The 27092-nt window shown below is 39.8% G+C and overlaps 1 protein-coding gene across 1 annotated transcript; it reads left to right on the top strand.

The window, feature by feature from the left end:
* Window positions 1-27092, top strand: LOC102162193 (uncharacterized). The gene is made up of 4 exons (XM_084997500.1): window positions 1-120; window positions 23245-23847; window positions 23938-24043; window positions 26898-27092. The coding sequence occupies exons 1-4, from the start codon at window positions 1-3 to the stop codon at window positions 26942-26944; spliced, it is 876 nt and encodes a 291-aa protein (XP_084853626.1). The 3' UTR covers window positions 26945-27092.

Raw genomic sequence — 27092 nt, 5'->3', positions numbered from 1 at the left:
ATGTGTTCTCCAGTTGGTGTCCAGGACGCAGACACGTGCATGCGGCTTGACTCTCCAGAAGCAGCAGACACCCGCGACCTACTCCTCCGTGAACCCGCGAAGGCGGCGCCTGCACCTTCGGTAGGTAGAGTGAATCTCTGAGAACCCAGCATGAACCTGTGGCTCGCATCTCACCTAACTCCTCCCCAAGCCTCAGCCTGTGGCCCAGGACTCCTTCCTGAAAGATGCTTCCTGTCACCAAGAAACCCCCTGAAATGCCCCACCTGGTTTATGTATATATTCAATTTATATTTAAAGCTTTTGTATGTTCTGAGTGCATTTACTACTCCTCTGACTTGAGCATTTGGGGAGCAAGGAAGAAAGAAGACATGCAGTGTCTTGGGCCCTGGGTCAGACCTATTGAATCAGAATCTGCCTTTTGAAATATTCCCCAGGTGAACTGTATAAACATGAATCATTATAGTGCAGGTCTAAAGTAGTGATTATTCTGGATAAACCTGGAGATCACTAGGGAGTTTTAAAATATAATAATGCCTGATTCTCACTCACAGATGTACAGGCTTAATTATAAATCTAAAGCTGACCCATGGCATAAGTAGTTTTTAAATCTCTGCAGGTGATTTTACTGTGCAAAGACTGATTTTCAACCATTGGAGACCATCCTTTCCTACTGATAGTGATTGTTTCAGGTGTAGGAATTCAATCTAATCCAACCTAGGAGAGGCTGACCCTATATATTTGTCTGAATCTGAGGGAAAGATAAACTGTCTTTCAAGCTGGAGGTGAAGTTAAAAACATGAAATTCAGAGCAGCTGTACACCTCCGAGGACAAGGATTATGCCTGCCTGAGAGCAAAGCTAACACATGGAAGAAACAGCTAAGAAAAGAGGTGGAATAGAGTGAATCCTGGTGATATTTTTCAAGCCCCACTTTGTCATTCTTTAAGCCATTTAAGCTTTGCCTTTGTAAGCTTTTTGGGGAGGTGGGGGGAGCAAATAATCATTTGATTGATCTTTCTGTTTTGTGCAACAGAAAGCTTATTTGATAAATTCAGATCCAAGGAACCTCTTGGTGGACTCAATCTCCACAGGAAAAATATGACATCAATCCATAATAGTTATATAATTTAAAACTTTAAAGAAATCTATCAATTTCTGACTCAATATACTTAGCTTATACTTGAGAAGACTAAGGGCTATGATGGATTGGGAAATAGTTCACTGCAAGTGAGGATCAAGCCTGATAGGAAGGAGCTGGGTGCAGAACAGCAAGGGTAGAACCCATTGCCTTTACAGGAGACTTTCAACATCCTCTTTGCAATAGTCCTCACCACACTGCTAATTTATTTTTTCCATTAATTGCTTGGACTTTTAAAATATTTGTGTTCTGCAGCACAGCTCATAGTCATTTACTAAATTTGTGATCTAAGCACTAGTACCAACCTGGTAGATGAATACACAACAAAGGGCATTCTTTGAGCAAATGAATTTAATGAGTGCTTTCTAATAATTTCTACCTCCTCTGGGAGCATCTCAGTTCACTTAAGGCTCTGATAAATGCTTCAGTAAAAACACCTATTTAAATATCTCTGCTCCTGAAAAATACCTATTAACAGGTTTCTGAATTGGAGATTTAGAATACAGTTGATGTCTATTATTATAACTTTAAAGGAGTTAAAGTTCATAAGAGAGATGTCTGGGTTCAGTTTCTCCCAAAGCAAACCCTGACAAAAAGACCTAAATAAAATGATTTATTTAGGGGATGATTTCAAGGAGCAGATCATGAGTGAGGGAGTAGATGAAGGAAGAGTGGGAGAAAAACCCATGAGATTATGTAGACTGATGACTGCTGTTGGCAACTGGAATTCATCCTGCTGGGATGGTTGGGAGCTGAGATTGTGGGTTGTCCCTGAGGAGGTTAAACACCCTCTAGCTCAGGTCTGCTTTGCACATTGCTGAACAAGCTCCCATGTCACTGGATGAAATCTCCATCCAGAGAAGCAGAGATGCACAGGTCTTGGAAGCTGTTGGTATTTCAGGATCTTTCCTCAGCAGGTGGTGGAAATCTTACTAGTAAGGGAAGTGGATAAGGGGGGCCAGAGAGCAACACTGTGTCATAGAGTAAGTGTTATAATACATTTCTCTCAACTAGGGCCTCAGGTAAACTTGATAAACAATTTTGGAATGATGAGATGATAGAGAGAAGGTACACACATAAAGAATGAAAGAAAACAGAGAAGTCTATGCTGGCATCTCATCAAAAATGAGAGTTTGGAGAATTAGGCCAGACAAAATGTTTGCAACCCTCTACACAGTCAGAGGCAGCAGGAACCCTGCAAATAATTAAATAGAAATTTGAGTTTAATATACAATCTTTTGCTCAATATGTGACACTGAGTATTGTACCTTTGATATGAAAATATGTCGGTATGAGAGCATGTCTCTCAATCTGCAGGCTGTGTGTTTGTAATAAATTCTGCTAATGAATTTGAGTATTAATGTTCAGTTTCTTATGCCCAAGGTGAACTCAGACTTATTAGTAAATTTCACAGACCTGGGTAAGCAAATAGTCATTTGTGTGCTGACTTCATTTTTTTTTTCCAATTAGGAGATGTCATTCAGAGAAGAATAGTTCTGTTCTATGCTATAGTTTTGGCTCAGTCCAAATTCAAATAATTAGTAGGTTATAGTAGTTTTTGACCAGGTGGTTTTAGTGGGGCTTAAATTATTCATAAGTTATTTTACTCAAAATAGTGAAGAAAATATATTAGTTTAATTAAAAAATTAAATATAAATTGAATAAAGTAAAATAATGGTGAATTGAATATAGTAAAATAATGGTGAGGAGAGGGAAAGTTAGTAGTATGATTTCTTTTTAGAATGGCATGAAGTAAGTAAAATAACAAACATTGACACAGGATGTTGGGATAGGGGCCTGATCTGAAAGGACATGAGAAAATTATAAAGCTGCCAAGCTAGAAAAACAATAATATATACAGAGAGTTATTATTTCCTCAGCATCTTTGCTTTTTAATGGAATATTTCTTTCTGCAGTAATCAATGTATTTAGTGGAATGCTTTTTACTTTAAAATGCAGATGTACTTCTGGCAACTCAGCCTGAACTGGCCTTGTGGTAGGTTGTACTATTGTTTAAAAAGGAACTGGTTGTAAAAATAAGTCTTCATTTCAATGGAAGAATTTATTGTTCCAATAAAAGGAAAGGCTCCCCAAAGTTAAAATATATATGTATAGTAAAATAACCAAGAGAAATTAAGGTTAATAGCAGCATTTGACAAATTCCCTACAGGTTTTTTTCAAGGCTTATTTTAGCATAACATTTGTGATTTTGCTTCTTGAACAACATAAATTTATAACAGAATTATTTTAAAAGTCTATGCCAACATTTAAAAATAACCTAAACTTGCTACTTAAAAATACATGAAGATTAGGATGTATAAATAAAATACGTCACAGCATCTCAATGGAAAACTACATAGTGGTGAGGATGAACCTAGAACAGTATGTAGAACGGGAGGTGAGTCTCATCGTCTCATGTCTAATGTTGAGCAAAAGAAGCAGACATAAAAGAATACATACTACAGCATTCCTTTTGTATTAGGGGAGAAAATCACACAACTAATCTATGCTTATGTCATGAATATGTCTACCTTTTCAGGAGTAGTGACGGGAAAAAAGAAATTTTGGCGTGCTGGTAATGTTCTGTAAATTGATCTGGGGACATGCTTTATGTATAAACAGATATAAAATATCATTTGTAGGAGTTTCTGTTGTGGTGCAGCGGAAATGAATCCCCTAGTATCCATGAGGATGCGGATTCCATCACTCGCCTCACTCAGTGGGTTGGGGATCTGGTGTTGCCTTGAGCTGTGGTGTAGGTCGCAGATGCAGCTCAGATCCTGCATTGCTCTGGCTGTGGTGTAGGCCAGCAGCTACAGCTCTGATTCAACTCCTAGCCTGGGACTGCCATATGCCACTGGTATGGCCCTAAAAAAAGCAAAATATCTATATCTATATAATTTATAAAGTAAAAACAAAAATATATATATTACCTAAGTAATTATTTAAAAGCCTTTAGTGAGAAACTGCCCTAGAAGACTGGAAACCTGCTTCTGTTTTCTCCCTCAAAAATGACTGTCATGGCTCAGCAGGTTCTATCCCTGGCCTCTCTCACTGGGTTAAGGATCTGGTATTGCCATGAGCTATGGTGTAAGTCCCAGACATGGCTCGGATCCAGAGTTGCTGTGGCTGTGTTGTAGGCCAGCAGGTATAGCTCTGATTCGACCCCTAGCCTGGGAACCTCCATATGCCACAGGTGTGGCCCTAAAAAGACCAAAAAAAAAATGACTGAATAATTTTCCCCAGTATGTTGCTCCACTTCATTATTTTTTAAACTTCTTCAGTCACCATTAAATTGATAATTTAATTTAAAAATTATTGAAGTATTTGTTATGAATTATTCTTTATTATATCTTGCATGTAGACATAGCCCTTCCATTTTGAATCACAGCCATGGATAAAATTAAAATCTCTACCTTGGTAACAGTAGTTACCAAATTTTTTTTTCCTGCTCATATTTAAGGAGTGGCCTGAGGACCTAGAATAAGTGATGTAAATCTCTTGTTTTTACTGGACTTAAGTTGGCTTGGAATGCATGTAGTATATTTTTGAATTATGCAATATATTGAAGCCAAAAACATTTCTTTCCAGCAAGGGAGATTCTAACCATGTAATTGAAAGAAATGGGTCATAAACAGCCTATGAATATGTGTTTCAGTTACATTTCATTCAAATTAACTTTGGGGATATATTTCCACATAGATTATGATATGAAGTGTTAAAAATAAAGAAATTATCTCTTGTAAAGATAATGACTCATTTTCCCCCATTCAGATTAAACTTTACTATTTGTTTTGAATTTTTTCCTCAAAGATAACTTAGTCAATTATTCCAAATATTGGAAAATTCTTTTTGTGATATTGATTGTCACATGTGGTGACTGAGAGATATATCCTGGGGGAGTCCTTCACAGTTGGACATGTGTCCTTGATGCTAATAAGTTTAACTCATAAGGGGGCAGTCCCTGCCTTCCCATCCTGAGATGGCAGTCTGATTTAAAGATCTCACCAATCTTTTGGAGGCATAACATAAGCATCCTAGCAAAGACTGCTACCAATAGAGCATCTCTTTTGCGCCCCCAGCAGATAAGCAGCCTTTACTCAATTTGAACGGACATTGAGGGGAAAAGCTGATAAACTGTCCCCAAGGAAAATTAGAGCAGAACGCGTTCTTGCCAGTTTCTCAACATTCTCAATGTTCTTGGAATTTCTCAATTTATATTAACCCTCAGCAACTCATACACGAAACACAGTAGTTTGTCCCATTAAAACAGATCTAAAAATTACGACCCCGATAAGGAAAACAGCAACAATAACAACAACGACAAGAGGAAGGAAACTTTGATTTCATGGAAATCAAAGTTTGGCAAGGCACACTTTCTGTTTTTAAGACATACATCTGATAGGGTGAGCAGGCTTGTCGACAAAAAATCACAAGGATGTGATTAATGAACCCTATTGTCACCATCATGTTTTATATATATAATATAAATATTAGAAGTTATCACTGTTGTTGAATATTTTTATAGTCAGCTCTAACAAAAAAGAGCCAGAAAAGAGCTAATGAGGCATTGCTTGACCAAAGACTTGAAGGAGAAGAAATAATATTCTAGAAGTGGACCATATGGAAAATGGAGGAACAGTGTTCCTGCAAAGGGAATAGCTTATGCAAAGGCATGGAAGCATTGAATAGTTTTCATCATAGAACTTTCATAGAACTTTATGGTGGGAGTTTGATTTTTTTCTAGAGTCACACAACTCTTTTAATGAGCTCACTTGGTCAAGTTTACTACTCTTTGCATAGCATCTTTCTCCTACTTTCTAAGTATCTGGGTTTGTCCAACATATTGAGCTTCCTGAATACGGTTTAGTTTAGCAGTTACTATGACCCCCACCCCCAAACTCAAAAGAAAGGGCAACCAGCCCTCTTTTTGAAATCAGATCATATGCAAATAGTGCTGGGGCTAAAATAATGAAGGCAGTTGTAATATATAAATAACTACATTTAAAATAGTGTCACTCTTGGGCCAAAATTGGACTATTGTAAAACAGTGCATAAATAACCGTCATTTAAGTTGTTGAGGAGTTCAACAACTTAGTCCTTTTGTCAATTTCCTGAAGCAAGGAAAATGGAATACTCCCTTACTTGTTCATGGTTCAGTTTCAGCCCCTTTGGTAATTCGTATGATTTTATCCAGACAGCAATCTTCTAGACTTGACAGTGAGGCTACAGCAATTATTTTAAAAGTGTATTTGAATATCTGATAATGTTTTATTTTTATTTTTAAAGATGGTGTGTTTACTAGAAATGGTTTGTGAGGTAGCTAAGGGAGTTTGGAGCAGTAGAACTTGAAATCTCCCATGTCACATATAGTGACAACATGGTTAGAGGCCAGTTTCCTTCTAACCACAGTAAATACAGCAAGCCTTCCCGGTAGCTTATTGCTCATTGTAATTGAGCAGCTATGTGCACACCATGCACAGAACCAAATTAGAGGCAGCACTCAGGCTTTGTGACCTTTTGCAAACTGGGATCCAGTATCTCCCTCCTGGCTTCACATTCATGTATCTGAAAAGCAAACATGAGTTTGTTCCTCAAAATGGAAGCCTGATGTCTAATGAATTATTTTCCAAAATGAAGGGACTTGAGACTACTATATTGACAAGTCTGAAAACTTGTTTATTGAATGAATGGGTCTACATGAGTACATGTATTGAGATGGCCTTAGCTGCAGTGATTTAAGACTCATAAGCTTCTTGGCCAATGACATGTTCTGTGATGTAACCCAACAGTCTCTGAAGGAAGGAAGAATAGCCACTCCCCAAAATACTACTATGTGGGTTTTTTACAACCACATCTGCAGCATGTGGATGTTCCTGGGCTAGGGGGTCAAACTGCAGCTGCAGCCACAGCCACAGCAACACCAGATCCTAGCCAAATCTGTGGCCTGTGCCACATCTGTGGCAACACCAAATCCTAAACTACCCAGGGAGGCCAAGGATCAAACCCACATCCTCACAGACACTGTTGGGTTCTTAACCCACTCAGCCACAGTGGGGTCTCTGCTATGTGGATTCTTGATGTAAATGCACACAAGTTCAAGTCAGGTCTATATAGTCTAATTCTAATGAACTTCAGACAAAATGACTGTTTATGGACATGCAGTAGCATTAGGGATTAAATGTTAAGAATTTGATCTCTTTTAACCCATTGAGACAGATTAAAATCATATTTAAAAAGATATGGAAGGATTTCCCATTGTGGCTCAGTGGTAACAAGCCTGACTAGTAGCCATGAGGATGCTGGGTTTGATCTCTGGCCCGACTCAGAGGGTTAAGGATCTGGCATTGCCATGAGTTGCGGTGTAGATGGCAGATGTGGCTTGGACCCCATGTTACTGTGACTGTGGCTGTGGTATAGAGCAGTGACTACAGCTCTGTTTCAACCCCTAGCCTGAGAACTTCCATATGCCTTGGTGTGGCCCTAAAAAGATAAAAATTAAAAAAAAAAAAAGATATGGAAGACAATAGTAATGCTTGTATTAACATAGTTACACTAGGCCCACAACTATACAAAGCCCTTGCAGATATCGTTTTATGTAATTCTCATGACAATAGACTTTACTCTTCAGAGTGGTTTTGGGTTTATAGAAAAATAGGAAAGTGCAGACATTCCCCATGTATCTTCTTCCCTTCTTGACAGTATCTTTTGCAAAGCAGAAAAGTTAACTTTATTGAAGGCCAGCTTATCTATTCTTTCTTTTATGCATCATGTCTTTGATGTTATATTTCAAAAGTCATCACCAAACCCCAATAGTTTTTGCTATCAATAATTTATAGATGAGAAAACTTAGAAACTTATATCAGTAGCAACCTGCCAAAGAATATGCTTGCCCAAGGAGGTGATACAGTCAGAACTTGAACTCAGATCTATCTGACCACAAAGCCCCTACACTTTTTTTTTTTTCCTTTTAACACCACACCTAGAGCATAAGGAAGTTCCCAGGCTAGGGTGGAAATGGAGCTGCAGCTGCCAGCCACAGCCACAGCAAGGCTAGATCCTAGCCACATCTGAGACCTGCTCCACAAGATCTTCAATCTACTGAGTGAGGCGAGGGATCAAACCTGCATTCTCAAGGACACTAAGTCAGGTTCTTAATGCAGAGAGCCACAAGAACTCCCTCAAAGTCCCTACTCTTAATTACAAGGCTACCCTATCTCCACAGACAACAGGTTCTAATTGATTTGTCTATAATTTTAATATATTTTGAGTCAAACAAATCCACCTTTTTTAAATAATTTCTCATTGCATTCAAGACATCCTGCTAAGCATTGAAAACATACAAACATGAGTAAGAGACAGCTTTGTCCCAAAAGAGCTTTGTTTTAGGTTAAAGAGTTCTCTATTGAAAGAATATACACTTAGGTAAGTACAAAATCTATCAACTATTCATGTTTTCAGATAACACAATTTAATCAGATTAAGTTATTCTCATTCAGCAGTTCCAAAACTTTATAGTGCATTTGAATCATCCAGAAGGCTAGTTAAACACAAATTGCAAGGATTTCCTCCCTCCCTCAGCTCTGTAAGCCTGGGGTGTTGCCTGACCATTTGTGTCTCTCAGAATGCCCTTTGAGAACTTCTGACCTGTTAGCTGATTAAACTGATTTTCCTGGGTTGTTGAATGACTGGCAGCTTTTGCCCTTCCTGAAGGAAGGAAGTGAATAGAAATGTCACTGTTCTGAGTGAGGAGAGGAGGAGTCATGGATTAACAAGCAGCACAAGTTTGGGTAGGAACTAATGAGTCTGGGAGCTTGGAGTAATGGAAAGTGAGGTGAGACTGCTGGGAGGCTGTGTGAAGACACAGCAAAAGTATAATAGAATTTAGAAATGTGCATGGGTGGCTTTCAAAGTCAAGCTTACCCACAGGGCGATTTAACCCAGAGCCCCGTCTATAGTGATTTGGGTCAAGGAGGACCATAGAAATCAATGTCCGTCATTTCGCTACTGTATTTTTCATTTTTCTTTGGTGAGTCACATTGATTAGAGAGCTGCATAAGGTCCTGAATCTCTGAAGTCCCCATTCGATGGCGCTCAGGCTCCTGAAATGACAAGCTATCACAATGCCACTTCCAGAGTCACCTTTGTTAGGTTGGCTGAAGGAGGATCACAGGAGGCCAAAGTGGTATAGCAAGAAATTTACTGAGGCATCTGAGAGAGATGGATTGAACTCAAGATAGCATCAGCCCCGATTGTGAGGAGAATGGAGTCTTATAAAGAGTCCCTGGTGGGAATCTGCGGCAAGGGTCTATGATGAGAACTTGTGGCAAGGACAATGAAAGGAAGGTTATACAATTCAGGAAAGGGGTGGAGGGGGTGTCAAATCCCATGACTGAGTGATTGTGGCAGGGATAATTATAGGGGAAGGGAAAAATTACACAATGTGAGAAGATGGTTGGGGTCGGAGTCTTATGATCAGGTAAATGCAACAACAGTAACTGACATACAGGGGGCAGTTCATCTGTACAGGTGGTTAATTTTTGCAGGCTGTTGTTTCCCCTAGGCCATTGTTTCTTGCTGTCCAACTCCAGGGGCCACATTCCAGGGGAGGGGGCTTCTTCCATTCTCCTGGGAGCCTATCAGTCCTCAGAGGCACAGGTTCAGGTGGTCACCTGGCTGGGGGAGTCATTGTACTCCGTTACATAGATGGGAGGATTTTTCCTCACCTTCCAGCTGTTTTCTGGCATCCTGTGATGTAGTTCCTAGGCCTCTGTCCTCCTGTCTCAGCAACAGTGAGGTCATCTCTGGACTTGGAAGAATGCTGAGCTTCCTAATTACAGGATTTCAAGGCAGTCAGGAAGGAAAGGACCTCCATCTCCCTCTGATGTGGTCAAACTTTATTTGTATTGATGGTTCAGACTCCAGTTATCTTGGATCTCATCAGAAGCTCAAGTCTAAAAGTTAGGACTCTGAAGCTGCCAGGATGATTTTAAATTCAAATAAGCTTCTTAGACAAAAATTGGACATGTTGGTATAGGCATCAGGATAAATGAAGACTGACAGTTTAATTTCTCTAAATACTATAAGCAAAATGATGTCAGCTCCATTGACTGGTAGTGTTGCCTGGGTTGAGTGTAATGGACTATGTTGGGAAAATATAATATTAAAACATATCTTAATAAGATTTATAGAGAGAAACTTGGAGAGATACTTCTGGCTAGGTATTCAGGGTTTCTTGTTCTTTTGGTCCTGGTCCTTGTCTTTAGAATAAGCTGAAATGGTCTGAGTTATCTACCACTGCCTGACCCCCTAAAATGACCCTTTCTGTTTATCAAAGTGGCCCTTGTGCCTTCTGTACATCACCACTAATATAGTCTTCAAAAAGTGACAGGTACATATAAAGAATGATTGCCTCAAAAGTGGCAGGTCCATATGAAGGGCTCATGCCTTCTCCATTTAGAAGCATCTCAATTTACAGTCTATCAAACACTTGGGTGAAAGAGATCTGACAATCTTGAAATAGGCAAAAGATACATGCCATGTCTAAGTTTTATCTTTAAGACAAAGATTGCAAGCTTAGAATTAGTGTGCGTGTGTGTGTGTGTGTGTGTGTGTGTGTGTGTGTTTGTCCTTTCTAGGGCCACACTCCCGGCATGTGAAGGTTCCCAGGCTAGAGGTCTAATTGGAGCTGTAGCCGCTGGCCTATGCCAGAGCCATAGCAACGCAGGATCCAAGCCGTGTCTGAAACCTACACCACAGCTCATGGCAACGTCAAATCCTTAACCCACTGAGCTAGGCCAAGGATCAAACCCACAACCTTGTGGTTCCTAGTTGGATTCGTTAACCACTGCTCCACAATGGGAACTCCTGGAATTAGTTTTATAGGCCAAATTTTCCCAAAGCAGAGAGCAACACCAACTCTGCAAACAGAACATTGGAATCTATGTGGTGAGGGGAGATGGCAGAGTTAGAAAAGGCAGTCATTTTAAGCTTGTATTCAAGTAAGTTTGAGGATAATTAGAAGAATTCCCTGTTGTGAATGAAGTCATCTGGGGGGTGGGAGGCGAAGTCATCTGGGGGGTGGGAGGAAAAGTCATCTATAAAATAATAAAAAATTCTTTTTTGTTTACTTTTAGCACATATACCCTAAATACATATACAACTGCCATTCAACCCAGGTGTACTGCACACTGTAGTGCAAATAACAAGTATAATAGGGATTCAGCTAAAGGCTTTCCTTATATTAGCACTAATATTTGCATGGCAGGTAATCTATCATAATGAATAAGTAACATTGGTGAGGAGGAATGAAATGATTTCCAGGAAAGGGGAAACACATGTTAATAACATTAACTAGGTCATCAGTGTTGTTGACTACCTGGTCCCAGAATGGAGCTGCTTGTGCCCAAGGTGTCATGTCAGCAAAGTGAAACGTAGATAACTCTCATGTCCCCGCAAATACCCCACACTGAGCCTCCTACATATAAGGTAACTGTTCAGTGATGCAGTAGGCCCCTTCTTTCAGTGTCTCTCTCTCCTGCCTACCCCTTCCCTCCCTCCCTCCCTCTCTACCTCTTATTTTCTTCCTTACTATCTATCAGTCTCTAGGTTTGGACCCTTAGTCCCTTCACAGAACAAAACATTGTCCCTAATCTCTTCAAATGAAGAAGTTAAAAGAGTTAGAAGACATAAACTTCCAAAGGAATGAATTGTGTTGCAGGTTATACAAGTTAAATTGGATATTAACCCTTCTCATATAAGGAAAATACTTGTAGTTTTGCCATCTAGAATGGTAGAGGTGTGAAACAATGAAAATAGACTGTATGCATAGATATTGGGATAACGGTGGTGTTTGGAGGGGCTGTTTTCTGCCTGAGCTAGAGTGAGAGAAATTGTAGAGAGTTGATTCAACCTTTTATTCTGTAGCTGTATGCCATTTATAATTCACTGTCTCTTCCAAGCATGTTGTGACTGAAACTCCACATATGATTTCTCTGGCCACATCTGAACTTGAGGCTGGTTGAATCAGGGACTTTGGGGAAGAGAAGGGATACCTTTCCAAGGCTGACATCTCAGAAAATTTGAAGTCTCTACAGATATCGTGTGTGTGTGTGTGTGTGTGTGTGTGTGTGTGTGTGTGTGTGTGTGTGTGTGTGTGTGTGTCTTTTTAGGGCTGAACCCATGGCATATGGAGGTTCCCAGGCTAGTGGTCTAATCTGAGCTGAAGCCACTGGCCACAGACACAGCCACTCAGGATCTGAGCATCATCTGCAACATGCACCACAGCTCACAGCAAAGCTGGATCCTTAACCCACTGAGCAAAGCCAGGGATTGAACCTGCGTCCTCATGGGTACTAGTCAGATTCATTTCCACTGAGCCACAATGGGAACTCCCAGATATCTTTTTTAAAAGATGACATTTTGCTTTTGTTTCTGGCTTGGACACAAAAGGAAAGAATAATAGAAAGGAAGAAAAGGAGTTGCAAAATGCAGGAAACATTTTTGATCCTGTGATAGCCTGGCTGTCTTTGAAGTCTGAGTATGGATTCTAGTTATCCCCTTTGTCATCTGAATCCACATATTTATCCCCAACAAACAGATGACACTAATCTGAGAAGTTCAGGGAGTTCATTCTTTTTGAACAGGTGAACTAGTTCCTAATGAAAACCTTTTCTCATTGGCATTGAGGTTATGGTAGCCATGTTTGACTCTGACTCCCCATTACCTGTTATGCTATTTAACGTGTAGTAGTTTCCCAGGAAATGTTTACTGAGTTAGTAAACGAAGGTACTGACTACTTACTTAATGGTTTGTTAGTATCCTATTGCTGGTAACAAATTATGTAAACTTGGTGATTTAGACAACATCCATTTATTATCTTACAGCTTCTTTGGATTAGAAGTCCAGGTACATGTCAACTGGGTACTCTGCTCAGGGAATCATCAGGCTGAAGTCAAGATGGTGGCCAGGGTATCAGTTCTCAGGATCCTTTTCCAAGTTCACAGATGGTTTGCAAAGTGCAGTGCCTTGCAGCTCTATTACTAAGATCCCATTTTCTTGCTAGCTGTCATTCAGAGGTAGCTCTCAGCTCCTGGAAGTTGACCTCAATTTCTTACCTCATGGCTCCATAGGTAACCCACAATGAGGCCATTTGCTTTCTTCCAGTCAGCAGGATTGCATCCCTCTGACTTCTTAATTCCTCTCTAGTCTCTGCTAGGAGGAGATAATAAAATATAACATGACAAATATAACTTATACAGTATAATATAATAAACATAATAAGGGTGTGACTATCCTATCTCCCTTTGCTATATATAACATAATGGAATCAAGGGAGTAACTATCCATCACATTTATAGTTTCTGCCTCAGAAGGGTTGGGAAACTTTGGGTCATCTGAGAATTCTGCCAGCCACAGGTGGGAGATAACCATCTTCTTTCGTGATGAGGAATATGTATTTGATTTATGTATGAATTTCATGTGATTCGTTTAAGACATGGCCAGGCTTGAGTCAGCCATCATGGCTAATCTATTTCTTATGTTTTCCAAAGGCTCTTTTTGTCATTAGCATGTCAATAGTTAGTAAAAATACTGGCTAGCGATTTTACTAATTTAATAAAAATGATCATCTCACCCTACGGCATGTAAGATGCAGGCCAAATTTACCCAAATTTGCACAGGTGGTTTGGTTTCTCAGTTCTGTTCTCTGTCAGAGAGAACATACCTTCAGGCTGTCTCTTTTAAATTATTATTGTTATTATTACTTACTGAATTTTGGTAATCCCATGATAGAGAAAGAAACTGTTTATATCATATACACAAAGACAAACACATACACACAGAGCTTTGCCCTCCATGGTCTTCCTGTGCGGCTCCCAAACTTTATCACTATTTACTGGACATTAACTGGTCACTGGAACCAAGAAATGACAACAAGGTCAATTTGGAAATAGAACATAATAAACATATTTTAGGGAAAGGTCCCTGTGTGGTCAGGCATGCCCAAGCCACCACGAGAAACACACACGGAGAGACTTTTCTGTAGAGACAAGTGTAAAATACCTCATTTTCTGGGGAGAGCAATGCAAGCCTTCATTAGTAGTAAGATGTAATTTGCCATTCTCAGACCTTTTTTCAGCATAGAGTTTTATTAAAACTAGTTCATTATTGCTCTATTACTGAAAGTAAGAGCTGCTGGAAAAGTAGAAAGTATTCTGGAAAGAGAGTCTATATAGCCTCATAACACTTGGCCCAGGGATTCTGTGACTTCCTATAGGTGCTGAGGCCAGGTCATGTTCTTCCCCCAGTCTGTTCACCCTGATGTGGGAATCATGTGGACACCTTTAAGACCATCCCTTCATGTCTGTCCAGAGAAGCAATATAGTCCAACATTCCCAAGGTAGGCACAATGAGGATAATCAAAACCTTCTGAGAGATGACAGCACATAAAGTAAAACGTACCTCTCTCTTCTTGAATAGAAGCTACAGAGGGACAAATGCAATGCGAGAGATATTATTGTTTGTTGACTGAAATAATTCAAAGTCATAGGTAGACAAGAGTGGAGGTAAACTCAGGAGTATCAAAATTCTGGAAGTCTAATGTATGGATTTCCAAATTGAGGTATGTCCTTTATAAAAGTATCCAGAGCGATATAAAATATAAATGCATTTGTTAAGCTATTATAGATACTCTGAACTTATAAGTCATCAATTTTCAAAAGGAACTCATGCCTGGAAAAAAATGGAAGTTTACTACCAAAATCTAATATTTAAAATTATATATTTTGTACATGCAACATAATTTATTATCAGTTTACACTATGGATATTTAGTAATTATATTTTGTCATTTGAAGATATTTGCGTGAATTATTTGGGTGAATTTGAACAGATAGTCCAATAATAGATGTTACCTGAAAACAAAAATTAAGAGCCCTTTGACATAAACTTATAACTTGGTTAATGTGGAGATTTTTCACCATAATAATGTTTGTAAACTGTACTGATATAAAAAACACTGTTGTTTGCTTTTTGAACTCCTCTTATTTAAAATGAATAGATTTTCAAGAATCTCCATTTGGTATCTCTTTTTTTTTATTTTTGTGAATATCTGTGCCTGTGATATTTAGGAAAAGAAAATAATAGCATCCAGTTAAGGATGAGAATAGGGTGAGAAGGAGGAAACAGATATGCTTGGTAACCTTTAGAGCACTTAAGACTTCAAAGATATTCAAATATTAATATTTTTTGAGTCCACAGCACAATGTAGGAATGTAAGGAAGTCATTTAAACTATAAGACAATGAGCTTTAGAGAAAGTAACTTGCCAAAGGTTATATTACATATTACAAGTAAATGGACAGAAGCAGGAATTCATATTTTATTCAGACATTACTGCCCTTAGATAAATCTATGGAACTGCATCCCATCGATATTAAAAATCACTCAGACCAGACATTCATCACTCAGTTCTATGGAATATGTAATATGTTCCATATAACACAACTAATGTGTGGCAGGCTTAGGATTTCAAAAAAGGACTTAAGACTGAAAGGCAGAAAATCTTCATTCATTACACTGAATTGCCATTGCAAAATTACTACATATCATTACAAAAGATTTTAAAAATTAAACTCACAGCTGGTTTCGCCTTGAAAATCTGGCATTCGTCCATGCCTTGACTTGCTATTAGCTCAGCTTTGGCTCATTAAACATCCTGAATTTGAAGCAAATTGCTTAAGATGCAACATGTGTGAAACCAGTATATTGATTAAGCATGACTCATGACATAAAACACAGCTTTTTCTCTCATTGTTCCTTTAAAATGTTTACAAGCTGATCTTTCTCTGGCCCTGAGTAAAAATTCCCCAGGTCCCAGACTTTTGTGTTCCTATTTTGCTAAGAGGAAATCCTGCTTTAAGTCACAAATCAATCTCACTTCAGAAATTAGAATGTCCAAACCAAGTTTAGTCAGAAGTTTGAACTTAATTTAGCATTGAAATCCCTCCCTTCCCCCATGCGTAGACTTTGAGTCAAAACCCACAGTGAGAAAGGGACTTCTCTGCTATTCTGTCACTGCAATGGCCACTCTTCCACTTAAGCAGATATACTCTGTTGGAATGGAATGGCCTCAAATCTATGGCAACTGCCTTCAATTAATCCCATTCATCTTTGGATAAGCATTTTGAATTTAGATGGAAAGAACCGATGCCTTCTTTGCTGACATGACTTGTCAGTATTCCTTAGAGAGACATTTGGAAAGACGCTCATTTATCTTGCTGCTCTTATGCAAGCTGATGATCCCAAAGAAATTATAGCGAACAATTTGGGCTTTCCAATTAATTTTATCCATTTATGCCTTTTAGATATGTTTTGTGAATTCGGTACATCTTTTGTTTGTTTATTTGTTTTTTAGCCATGTCCACAGGTAGCATGTGGGAGCTCCCAGGTCAGGACTCAAATGTGCACAGCAGCAATCGGAACTACAAAGGTGACAACACCATATCCTTAACCCGCTGAGCCACCAGGGAGCTCCTGTTGATACCAGAAGGATGTTACCGGAATCTAGATTTTTCTTCACACAGCTGAAGAATGAACTCTGCGAACACACAGTAGCAAGCAAGCAAAGTCCTTATTACAGGAAAGCAAATAGCTCCCAGGGCTGCTGGGAGGGGGAAAAGAGTCCCAGCTCTCTATTATCCTATAGGGGTTTTTAATCCCTTAAAGGTAGGGGGGGACCAACGTGGGGTCTAGAAAGATGTAATACGTTCCATATAACACAACTTAACTACTTTTAAGTCTGTTAAATCTAACATTTGATTGTTCTCATAGGCAGTTTCCATAATCTGTTCTCCCATTGGCCTTGCCCAGTTACTTCTATCAGTCCTTGTCCAACAGGGGTTTTAGGGGTGGAAATGCCCCTTAAGTTTTATGATTTCTTTGTCTTTCTCTCCCCTTAGACTGAGTCACCCTTCCTCTCATTCCATTTCTATCAGTTGAGGAGCAGATTAGAGATTAAGGTCCATGTGGGGGAAGGCACATTTCCTATAGTAAATAAGGCCCATGGGGAAGGTACACTTCCTATAATAAAACAAAGCCTGTGGGGAATTACTCCCTGGAGCCCTTAAACCACAACTGCTAATCAATAGCCATATCAAAGAATACATGGAAGCCCACACTCCTACACTGACTACCTTAGTTGGTATTCTGCCTCACTGTCATGTTCTTTTTAACCTGGACTGGTATGAGAGAGAATTGAAGGGGTTGGTTGAGCATGATCCACTTCAAGACTAAGGCATGAAATGACAAGACTGCAATTAAAATATATTGAGAGATTTCAAGACTATTTTGATCTAGCAATTTTAAGACTTTGCAAGAAAAAGAATATTTTGGAAAATCTAATAAGGTTGAGTTTCCCAGATCTGTAGTTTTTCAATAAATTTAGAGAGTTTTCTGCCATAATTTCTTTGAATATTTCATCTGCTCCTTTCTCTGATTCCTTCTCTTTCTTTTACATATATGTCCAGAGTTAAATAGTGTCCCACATTTTTCTGAGGCTCTGTTTATTTTTCTTCATTCTTTTTCTCTCTGTTCTTTGCATTGCATAATCTCCATAGATCTATCTAAAGTTCTTCAGTGCTTTCTTTTGTCAGTTCAAATTTACCATTGTGCCCTCTAGTGAATTATTATTTTAATTCTATATAGTTTTAAACTCTGGAAGTTCCATTTATTTTTTTTATAATTTTTATCTCATTTTATAATATTGACCATTTGATATGATAGTGTAATCATGCCATTTTTATTTTAATACAGTTTTCTTTAATTCTTTGAGCATATTTATAACAACTACTTTTAAATCTGTTAAATATGACATTTGATTGTTCTCATAGGCAGTTTCCATAATCTGTTTTTTTAAGTCGGTATATATGACTCACACCTTTCTGTTTCTTTGCTTATCTCTTTTTCTCTTTTTTTTTTTTTTTTTGAACTGGGCATTTCAGATAACATATTGCAGCAGTTGTTAACTAAAGTTTAGCACTTGCAATCAGCCTCTATCTACTGCAGAGCTGCAGAGGCCAACCTACACCACCCCTTGAGCAAAGCTCAGGGTGGAGACCAGGAGTGAGGTGCTCTGTGCTATGGGAAAACTGGAAGAACAGGTCTTCAGATAGATATTTTTAGGAGAAAATTTTATGAGCCTAATTCTTGCATCTCCTCATACATATCTAGAAAAACACTAAAATCCATTAATGATGGCTGATGTCTGGGACTAGTAGCGACCTTCATAAGACCAGCAACAAACTTCTGTAAAAAGTGTTCATGGCTGCATACACCTCACCCTTCACCTTAAGGACATATCTTGATATTTCCTCTTTCCTCTTTGGGGCAGTATTTCAGATAGCTGAATATCCAGATAACTGGGCTGCAGTTAGTGCACAAAACAAAAGGTGTCATCTGTGAGAACAGCCACTCCCAAGGGTGAGGCAATGAGCCCTGAAGGAACTCAGGAAAGACTGGCCCATAGCTGAGGTGCATATCAAAGGACTGATTCCAGTAAGCCCAGAACTTTGTCTTTCCATAGAACTTGCTTGGTTTTCTGTAAATCTTCTGTAATTCTGGTTATCTGCAAATTTTTTGTTCCTATTACCTGTTGCAAAAACTCATATAACTTAGATCCCCTCCTCACTTTCTTGGAGAGGTTTCTCAGGGCTACCTGAGATGCTATCTCCCAGGCTTAAATCCTAATTTCACCCCAAGTAAAACTTAACTCTCAACAAATCAGGTTTATTTTTTTTTCAGTTGACACAATTGTATACATTCCCCATCTCCTTCCAGGGCTCATTTCCTTGCTTGTTTATTTGCTTAGTGATGAATTATTACTAAGTTGTTAATGATTATTATTAATTATTTTAGAATTATTTTAGCGATGTCTATCATCCCAGCCCAACCCCATAAAAACACACACTGACATGAACACATCCAGTTTGAAGCCTCTGATTTTGTTCCTGAGGGGATACAGACTTGGATATGTCCACTGTCAACCTAGGATGACAGTGATTCTGTATGGTAGAGCTCTCTAAGGCTATCTTCTTTCCTGATCACACACAGCTGTTAGTTCCCTTAATTCTGGCCAATTGCTCCATTGTTTTCAACAATGCCTTGGGTCATAAATTCCTTTACAGATTAATCCAATCGATTTAGGGATTTACGATTTCTTTGACAGGATCATTCCAGAGGTCATGGTTTGGTATTTGTGTGACCCAAGATAGCTCTTCCCCGTTGGCACTGTCCTTATTTATCTCTACTGAAATAAGAACTACTACAAACTTCCTTGCAGCCTTTATCACCAATAAATCTCGTGGTCTTTTCCCAATAGCCTTTCATCATAATTTGTACTGCTTTTCAGAATGCCCTTGAACTTCTCCAAACTTCACTGCAATTAAAGTTAGTTCCTTGGAGCTTGGAGATAGGATTGGAGCTCGCTGTTCTATGGCTTGCCTTTCCCTGTGGGCAAAATATCTGAACCACTTGTCTAGTTCTAGGGAAGAAGGATAATGGCTTTTTTTATAAGTGAAACTCCACTAGATTTGTTGGATGCTCAGTTGATTATGGGGAATAGCCCCAGATCCCATCAGATTGAAACCAAAACACCTCTGATTTGAGCCCAGTCTAAACCCAGATTGGGACTTGAACTCATGTTTTTTAAATTACAGCTGGTGTTTGGACTTACTGAAGCTCAGGTTCTTTTGTCTTGCCACAGAAGGAATTCATTGAGACACAGTGATAGGCAAAAAATAGATTTATTAAGATAGGATGCTTGTGAGAGATGTAAGCAGGCAGGCAAAGAGGCTCTGCTCTGAGCATTACATGGGCTATATTTTTACAATCCAAGGAAAGCAGGGAGGGGAAAAGACTGCTTTCTTAATTCTTCAGGTAGACACCAGGTTTACATCATTAGCTTTGCCTTCATACTGGGTAAAAGAGTATTTGACCCTATGAGGTCAAACTAAGCCCATCATGGTGCTTATTCAAATCAGCAGAAGAGTGGTAACATATGTTAAAATAAGTTGAATCATCTCAGGTTTTCGCATAATGAGGTTCTCCTACTTTGGAATGTCATCTTTCCCTTAAATTCCTATCTTTGGTCCTAAGACCATTATCTTGTTTAACATGAAGGCAGGCCCCATTTTATCTCCTACTTAATGACCGGAGACACATCTTGTGCTTTTATTTATGGTTTTATAGTTAGGCAAGGCTGCTTTGTTCCATGACTTTCTGATGGCTTTCTTGAGTGATTATTAACTTACAGTAGTCTCCTAAAGTTTCCTAGGTCTCCCTCTTTCTCTATGGCTTCCTACTGGGACTTTTGAACTACATCTTCCTCTATCCCCATCAAGATCACCACCTTTACTGAGGAATTCACACCCTAAGAGCCTATTCTTTGTAGTGTCTTCACAGTTTTTCTGTAAATCCACAACTATCCTGAAAATTGTTTGTTTGTTTTGTTTGAAGATCTAAATGCCCAGTCTCAGTGAATTTCCATAAATGAACCTCTGGGAGCACCTCTTTAAGTGAATGATCTAGGGAAGTGTATTAGGGAGATTGGGAAAAGTAACATTTATATGGAACAAAACAAAAAACAATCCAAAGCATCTATATCTTTACCAATTTTTTCTGGGAATTGTTTCAGTTTGGATATTCATCCTTTTACAGTAGGAAGATGACAAATAACTAAGACTAGAAATATTAAGAACCCTATTTCAAAATCAACATTGGTTCTTACCCTTCAAAGTTATTTATTCTCTCTTTCCATTTTCTTTTGCCTTATTCAGTTCCATTATTTTTTATTTTTATTTATTTATTTTTGTATAAAGACCTGCTTGTATTTTTACTTTTTAATCTGGTTTTCCACCTGTGGAATAATTTGCAAACACTTATCATGGCTAGAGAGGAAGTTAGGAAGGTTTATACAAAAGACATTAAACAAATGCTTCTGCAATATTAAGAAACTATTGTGAGACTAGAGAGAAACAGCCCTTCTAGATTTTAACAAATAGCATTTGCGGTTCGGGGAGGAGAAGGACCACAGGTTCCTTTCTCCTTCCCAAGGACAGACCTCAACTGCTGGGCATGTTGTTTTATTAGCAGGATACGGTTTGGACGTCCAAGTATAAGCCCTTACTTGTAGGCATTAAAGAATATTCCAGGCTTCTTTAAAGAGTGAAATACACTACCATTTAGGATGCTCTCTTGTTCATGTAAACAGTGAAATATAATGGCCAAGAAGGCTGCTTTGCTTGCTGTAACTCTTGCTTTAGATTATTCTAAGAATAACTCAGAAGATTCTTCTAACAATGCATTGAACAAAAGAGCTTGTGTAAGAGAACCTTCCATTAAACAAGTTAGAAAATGTTTAATTATTACTGAGTAAGATTTACTTTGTTTCCTTCTTAGGGGTCCCATCACAGATCCAGATATATTTCTCAATAAAGTTGCCATTGAAGAAACAAAATATGTATTTAGAAGAGGAACTTTTACATTTTGTTATTACAGCTATTATCTTTCCAGAATCCATTTTTGAATATTGAGTACCTACATGTGCATACAGGAGGATTCCCAGTTTTGTTAAGACTGCAAAGGAATCTGAGGACATTTCAACCTTCTAGAAATAAACTGTCTACATGAAAAGGTTTAGATTTTAAGAAATCCTTTGCAATTTTCAAAGTCATTTTTCCTTCCTAAAGACTCATTTGAACTTTGCAACGGTAGCAGCAGTAGACCTGGCTTGGTAGATATTGTAGTCATAAGATTGAAGAATTCTAGGCTCAGAAAGGTTTTTAAAGGTCATTTAACCCAAAACTTTTATTATGTTTTTAATCATACCATTTTTTTTTTCAATTTGAAATAGTACCAGACTAAAAAATGTTGCAAAAATGTTAGCTTCCACAAATATAAACATCTTGTATAACCACAGTGCAGTTTAAAATCTGGGAAATAAACAATATGATAATGTCAACTGATTTATAGAGCTTATTTAATTTTTGACAGTTGATCCACTAATGTCCTGTTCCTGGTCTAGGATCCAATCTAGGATCACACCTTTTTTTTTTTTTTTTTTTTTCATCTCTTAAATCTTCTTTTAATTGGGGGCAGTTCCTAAGTTTCTTTGTCCTTCACAATGCTGATATTTTTAAATTGTACTGGTTCCTTATTTTGTAGAATGTTCCTCATTTGCAGCCCACTGATTGTCAAGCTTAAGCAACCAAGCATGGTGATTCCCGAGATCTCACAGAAATTAGTGGCAGAGCACCTTGTACACAAACAAAAGACCGCTAACTGTATGGAGAGTTCACCCCAAGATTTCAGAAAGCATGTCTCCTTTCACAAGGGTGAGGGCTGATAAAAATAAATTGGTGAATATGTGTTTGTGTGTGTGTGTGTGTATATACACATATAAACACACATATATAATTTCTTAATAAGATTGCCTATGGAATCTTGGGTTTTGTGCTAAACCCTGGGGCTGCAATAGTGTGCAAAAAACAAAATGTTTTCAAGCCCACATTTTGAGCTCCATTTTGAGTCCCTCAGGACTTCATAGTGTTTTGGAGGACATAGAAGCATATACCTACATAAACACATAAAGGAATTAAGAATATAGCTAGTAGCAAAGTGCTTTTTCAATGAGATTATGCAGTGACTGGTTTTAGACAGAATGAGTATTACAGAAGGTGAGGGAAAAGAAGTGAAGCATAAAGACTGATGGAGAAACTCATAAATACATATACAATCACCATCACTGGAGAGATAGATGGAGGCACAGATAAGTAGATACGTAGATACCTAGGGTGAATAACTAATATGTATATTCACATCTATAGCTATATCTAAGATAGGATAGATCAACCTATTGATTTAACACACACACACACACACACACACAAAACCCCACCCCACCTCTAGTACCCTTCCAGCAATTGGCCTCGGCCAAGACCCATTGCCTGTGTTCTGGGTTAGATCAAGATGCCAATTCAGTGAGACAAAGCGGGGAAGGCTGGAATCCCTCAATCCCTCTCTTCCCAAAGACACTGGTGAGAGTCCTGCCATAGAGGAAATCTGAGTCCCTTGCAGAGAGAACAACAGAAGGAAGCCAGAAGCCCCCAGTGCAAAAGAGGCAGATTCCGCAGCGCTTGCAGCGAAGCACTCTCCAAACATGTGTTTCTGTGGCTTCTGGCTCCGCCGGTGGGCTCAGCCTGGGCCCCGCCCCGGTCTCTGAGACGTCCGCGTGGCGGCGTCTTGCTCCACGCAGGCGCAGGCGGCCGCCACCTGAACGCGACGCCTCCGGCCGGCCCCGCCTGCCCCCGCCGCGGCCCAACTTGACCGGAGTTGAGGTCCTGAGCGCCTGCCCCCGAGCAGCCGGCCCGCGGAGAGCTCTGCGCCGCCACCCCAGGTCCGGAACCCCTCCCCGCTCCTCTCCGCTCCCGCGACCGGAAAAGTTGGCGCGGGCGGCCGCCCCCCAGCCGTGCAGAGCGCTCTTCTCCCCGGCGCGGGGCCCTCGGTCCCCCGGCCCCCGGAGCCTGCGGTGGTGGCTCCTGCTGGGTCCTGCAGTACCAGAGTTCCGACCCCAGGGTCCCCTTACCAGCGGCTGCCAGGACGCACTCCTGCTCCTCCCTCCCCTTCCCAGAGCGCTCCCGGCACTGGGGCGGTGCGAGGTGAGCGGGAGAAGATGGAGCAGGAGAAGCCCATGGGGACTTCGGGCAGCGGGAGCGTAGACTCCGGAACAATAATAAAAAAATACGCAGGCTTCCAGGATGGAGGAACTGAAGCTGACAAACAGCAAGTTAGAGGGTGGCAAGGAACTCCAGCACACCAAAGTGCCCCGCCCGTCCCGACCGCCGCCACAGCCGGGTGAGTAGAGAAAGAGGTGATGGGCGGAGTCCAAGAGGTGGGGGTGGGGGCGCAAAAGGGGGCTGTAGGGTCAGGTGGAGAGCCTGTGTGACTGGGGAGTGTGCGAATGAAGCCTCTGCCCTCCGTCCGCAGGGATTATAGCACTTCCAGGATGTGCCAGCATCCCTCCTGCTGAGACATCCATTTTTTTTTTTTCCCCCAAAACCGACCCTAAAGGAAACTGCCAAGTTAGCCTGTAAATCCTTCTTCCTGTCACAGTGGTTGGTGGAGTTGAAGACCAGGCGGAGAGTAGGATGGAATTAAGTAGTTGGAATGTGGGGATCAAAGGGTTAACTTTTAGGGCTCTCTGTCTGATATTCTAAGAAGTGATTTCCCCTTTATTGGCTTCAAGCTCACTGATAGCTCTAGTATGTCCAAGGTGACGTTTTTAGAGGGTAGCCTAAGGTGGATGAGAACTGCGATGGCCTGTCATTGCCCTTTACTGCCATCCTTAGCCCTGGGCACTCAGGGGATGCGAGTTACCAGAGCCTGCATACCCTTCTAAAGGCCCCAGAGGTTGTGCAGGTGTGTGTTAGGAGCTGGGGTTTGCAATTTGTGAATTAATCGTTGTTTTCTTTAATGTACTGCAGTCCTAGAAACATCAATATCCCAGTGGTAGTAACTGCCTGATCCCCCTCATTGCCTGACTCCTCTGGTGAAGAGCCCAGAAAAGGTTTGACCTTTCCTTATGAGGTGAAAGGGATTGATAGATTATAGGAGGCTGACACCTAGGGAGAGGGATTGTTAGGTCAGCTTCTGCTAGACGCAGAGAGGTTGGTAAGGGTGAAAGTTGGGGGTTTGGGGCCATGCCATGTGAGTTTTTAGATTTGGGCTAATCTGTAGTTTTTTAGTCTGTCAGAGCTGTCAATTTAACATGAATCAGCATTCTTATTGGCAGAAAATAGTAAAACAACAGCTTTTCTGGTAATGATTAAAGACTATTTAAAACATCTGTGGATGTTCCCCAGGCTACTGTACAGTAGGCCTTGGAACATTGTGACCAAGAACAGGCAAAAAGTAAACACCTAAGTAGCTAAGTGGGGATTCAGGCAGGAAATTGAGAGTTTGCTCTTTGAAATATGCATAGATTATCCAGCCCAGCAACTTCTACCATATCTTCATTTGTGACAGAATTTCCAGAAACCTTCCAGGAGACACAGCATTGCATTGTGCTCATTGTAAGCTTTTGAAATAAAAGTTTGAACATTGTAAAGTACATATCCACTCATCAGGAATTCTTTGGTACATAGGTATAAATGGTGTTGATGCAGATCATGATAACAGCACTTAGTATTGACACCCTGTCCCAGAGCTTCCACCTGTCCAAGTATCAAGCGTGGAGGACACTGGTTTGTATGTTGTTTATATACAAGTTTACTGATACAGTTGCTGCGGAGAGTCTCTCCATCAAGCTCTTGGAGAACTTTGCCCTCATTCCCGTCTTTAATAATCACAGCTTTAATATCATTATTACTTATCCCATTTAAATTTGGCTTTTTAAAACTTTTGCACTTCTTCAGTTAGTTAATTCAGAACTTCTGGCTTTAAAGGGAAGTTTCAGACACATCAAAGGACTCTGAAAAAGAAATCTGTAGTTTTTCAGTCTGTCAGAGCTGTCAGTTTAACATGAATCAGCTGTGATCCAAGCTGCAGAGTATCTCTTACCTATTCTTAAAAGACTGTGGATAGAAAAAGAGAGAAAAAGTACATCTTTGGCAAGCCAGCTACTTGTTCATTTAAGAAAGGAATGAAATGTATTGTCTGGTTGTGTGCATTTGTGTGTCACATGCATACTTAGGTGTTTATGCTTACAAGCCAAACAGGGACAGTGTGGGTCAAATTATGGATGGATGGCATGCAGTAGGTCTACTAAGGCTATTTATTATGGTGATAGAATTTGTGACTGTCAGTGTTTGAGCACCCAGAATTTGCAAACTAGTGAGCTTTTTCTCTTGTCTGAAGTCTTCTGTTTCTTAAAGCCAACCATCATCCCCCCTCCCCCACAGCACACATACCTTTTTTAGTATATTTGGACTTGTCCTTAAAGACAGAGCTAATCAGCTTCATCTACCCAAGTTGATCTGAGCATGAAGGAAAAAGTAACACTTAAAATTAGTATTTTTTGTAAATTGGAGCTTGGGGAATCAGAGGAAACGTTTTAGGTGGAAGTGACTTGAAGTGAAAAGCAAGATTGTAAAATTTACCTTCTAGTCCTGTTTATTGTCGTGTACTTTGGGCAAGTGAACATACTACTTAGAGTTTGAATTTCTTCAAATGTAAAGTGGAATCAGTGCTAATCAGGATTGATTGACAGAATCACATATCTTGAGACAGTTAAAACGGCATTGTTGAAATGTCCTATCCACATTTGTGTCACTGCCATTTCCAGAACTTTTCTTTCTCTCAGCCCATTAACAGGAACAGTTAATCAACCCTTTATAATCTTTCTTCTCCCAGAAGGAGGTGAGGTCTAGGCACCACATATCCTGTCTGATCTTTTTTCCTAGCCAAGGCTAAGAAAGACTAATGACTATAATAATACCACGATTAAAGGTATGAATTTATAGTAACCGCAGGCTGCCTGTATAACTTGTCAAGAATTCTGAATGGTGTCCTTGTCTCCCTCCCTCCTTCTCCTTCCTTTGACTCTTGCTGATGCTCCTGGGGTGGCCATTTGTAGATGTAATTTTTGATGTGCTCAGGATAGGCCTTTCCTTACACCGTAAGTTTATGTTTGTGTGTTCAGAGGAATTCCCAAAATTTGAGAGCCATTATTTAAATCTAGGTACTGATAATTTACATCCTTGTCATACAGGACAGCTTTTTTTTGATGGAAACCTTTGCAAGATCTCTACCAAATGAGGAAATCCTCTGGCATCAAGGATGTTGCTGAGTGCAGATAATTTGCCAGGGACAAGGACATGTTGCTTCTCTGCACAACCTGTTTTATACATGACCTAATTTTATATGCTGTATCTACCTCCTTGTGATATGTGTGTATTATTTTTTC

Source organism: Sus scrofa, chromosome 14 (genome assembly GCF_054392235.1).
Source record: "Sus scrofa isolate SSC_HxYL_T2T_F1_AM1 chromosome 14, Sscrofa_HxYL_maternal_Yorkshire_Landrace_v2.0, whole genome shotgun sequence".
NCBI lineage: Eukaryota > Metazoa > Chordata > Mammalia > Artiodactyla > Suidae > Sus > Sus scrofa.
This window is presented reverse-complemented; position numbering and strand designations above follow the sequence as displayed.

Bases quoted from the DNA above. Each gene is read 5' to 3' on its own strand.
- LOC102162193 (XM_084997500.1), top strand. From the start codon at position 1: ATGTGTTCTCCAGTTGGTGTCCAGGACGCAGACACGTGCATGCGGCTT. The intron at 121-23,244 runs GTAGGTAGAGTG...GTCCTGCCATAG, and splicing joins AGGCGGCGCCTGCACCTTCG to AGGAAATCTGAGTCCCTTGC. The intron at 24,044-26,897 runs GTGAGTAGAGAA...CTTGTCATACAG, and splicing joins CCGACCGCCGCCACAGCCGG to GACAGCTTTTTTTTGATGGA.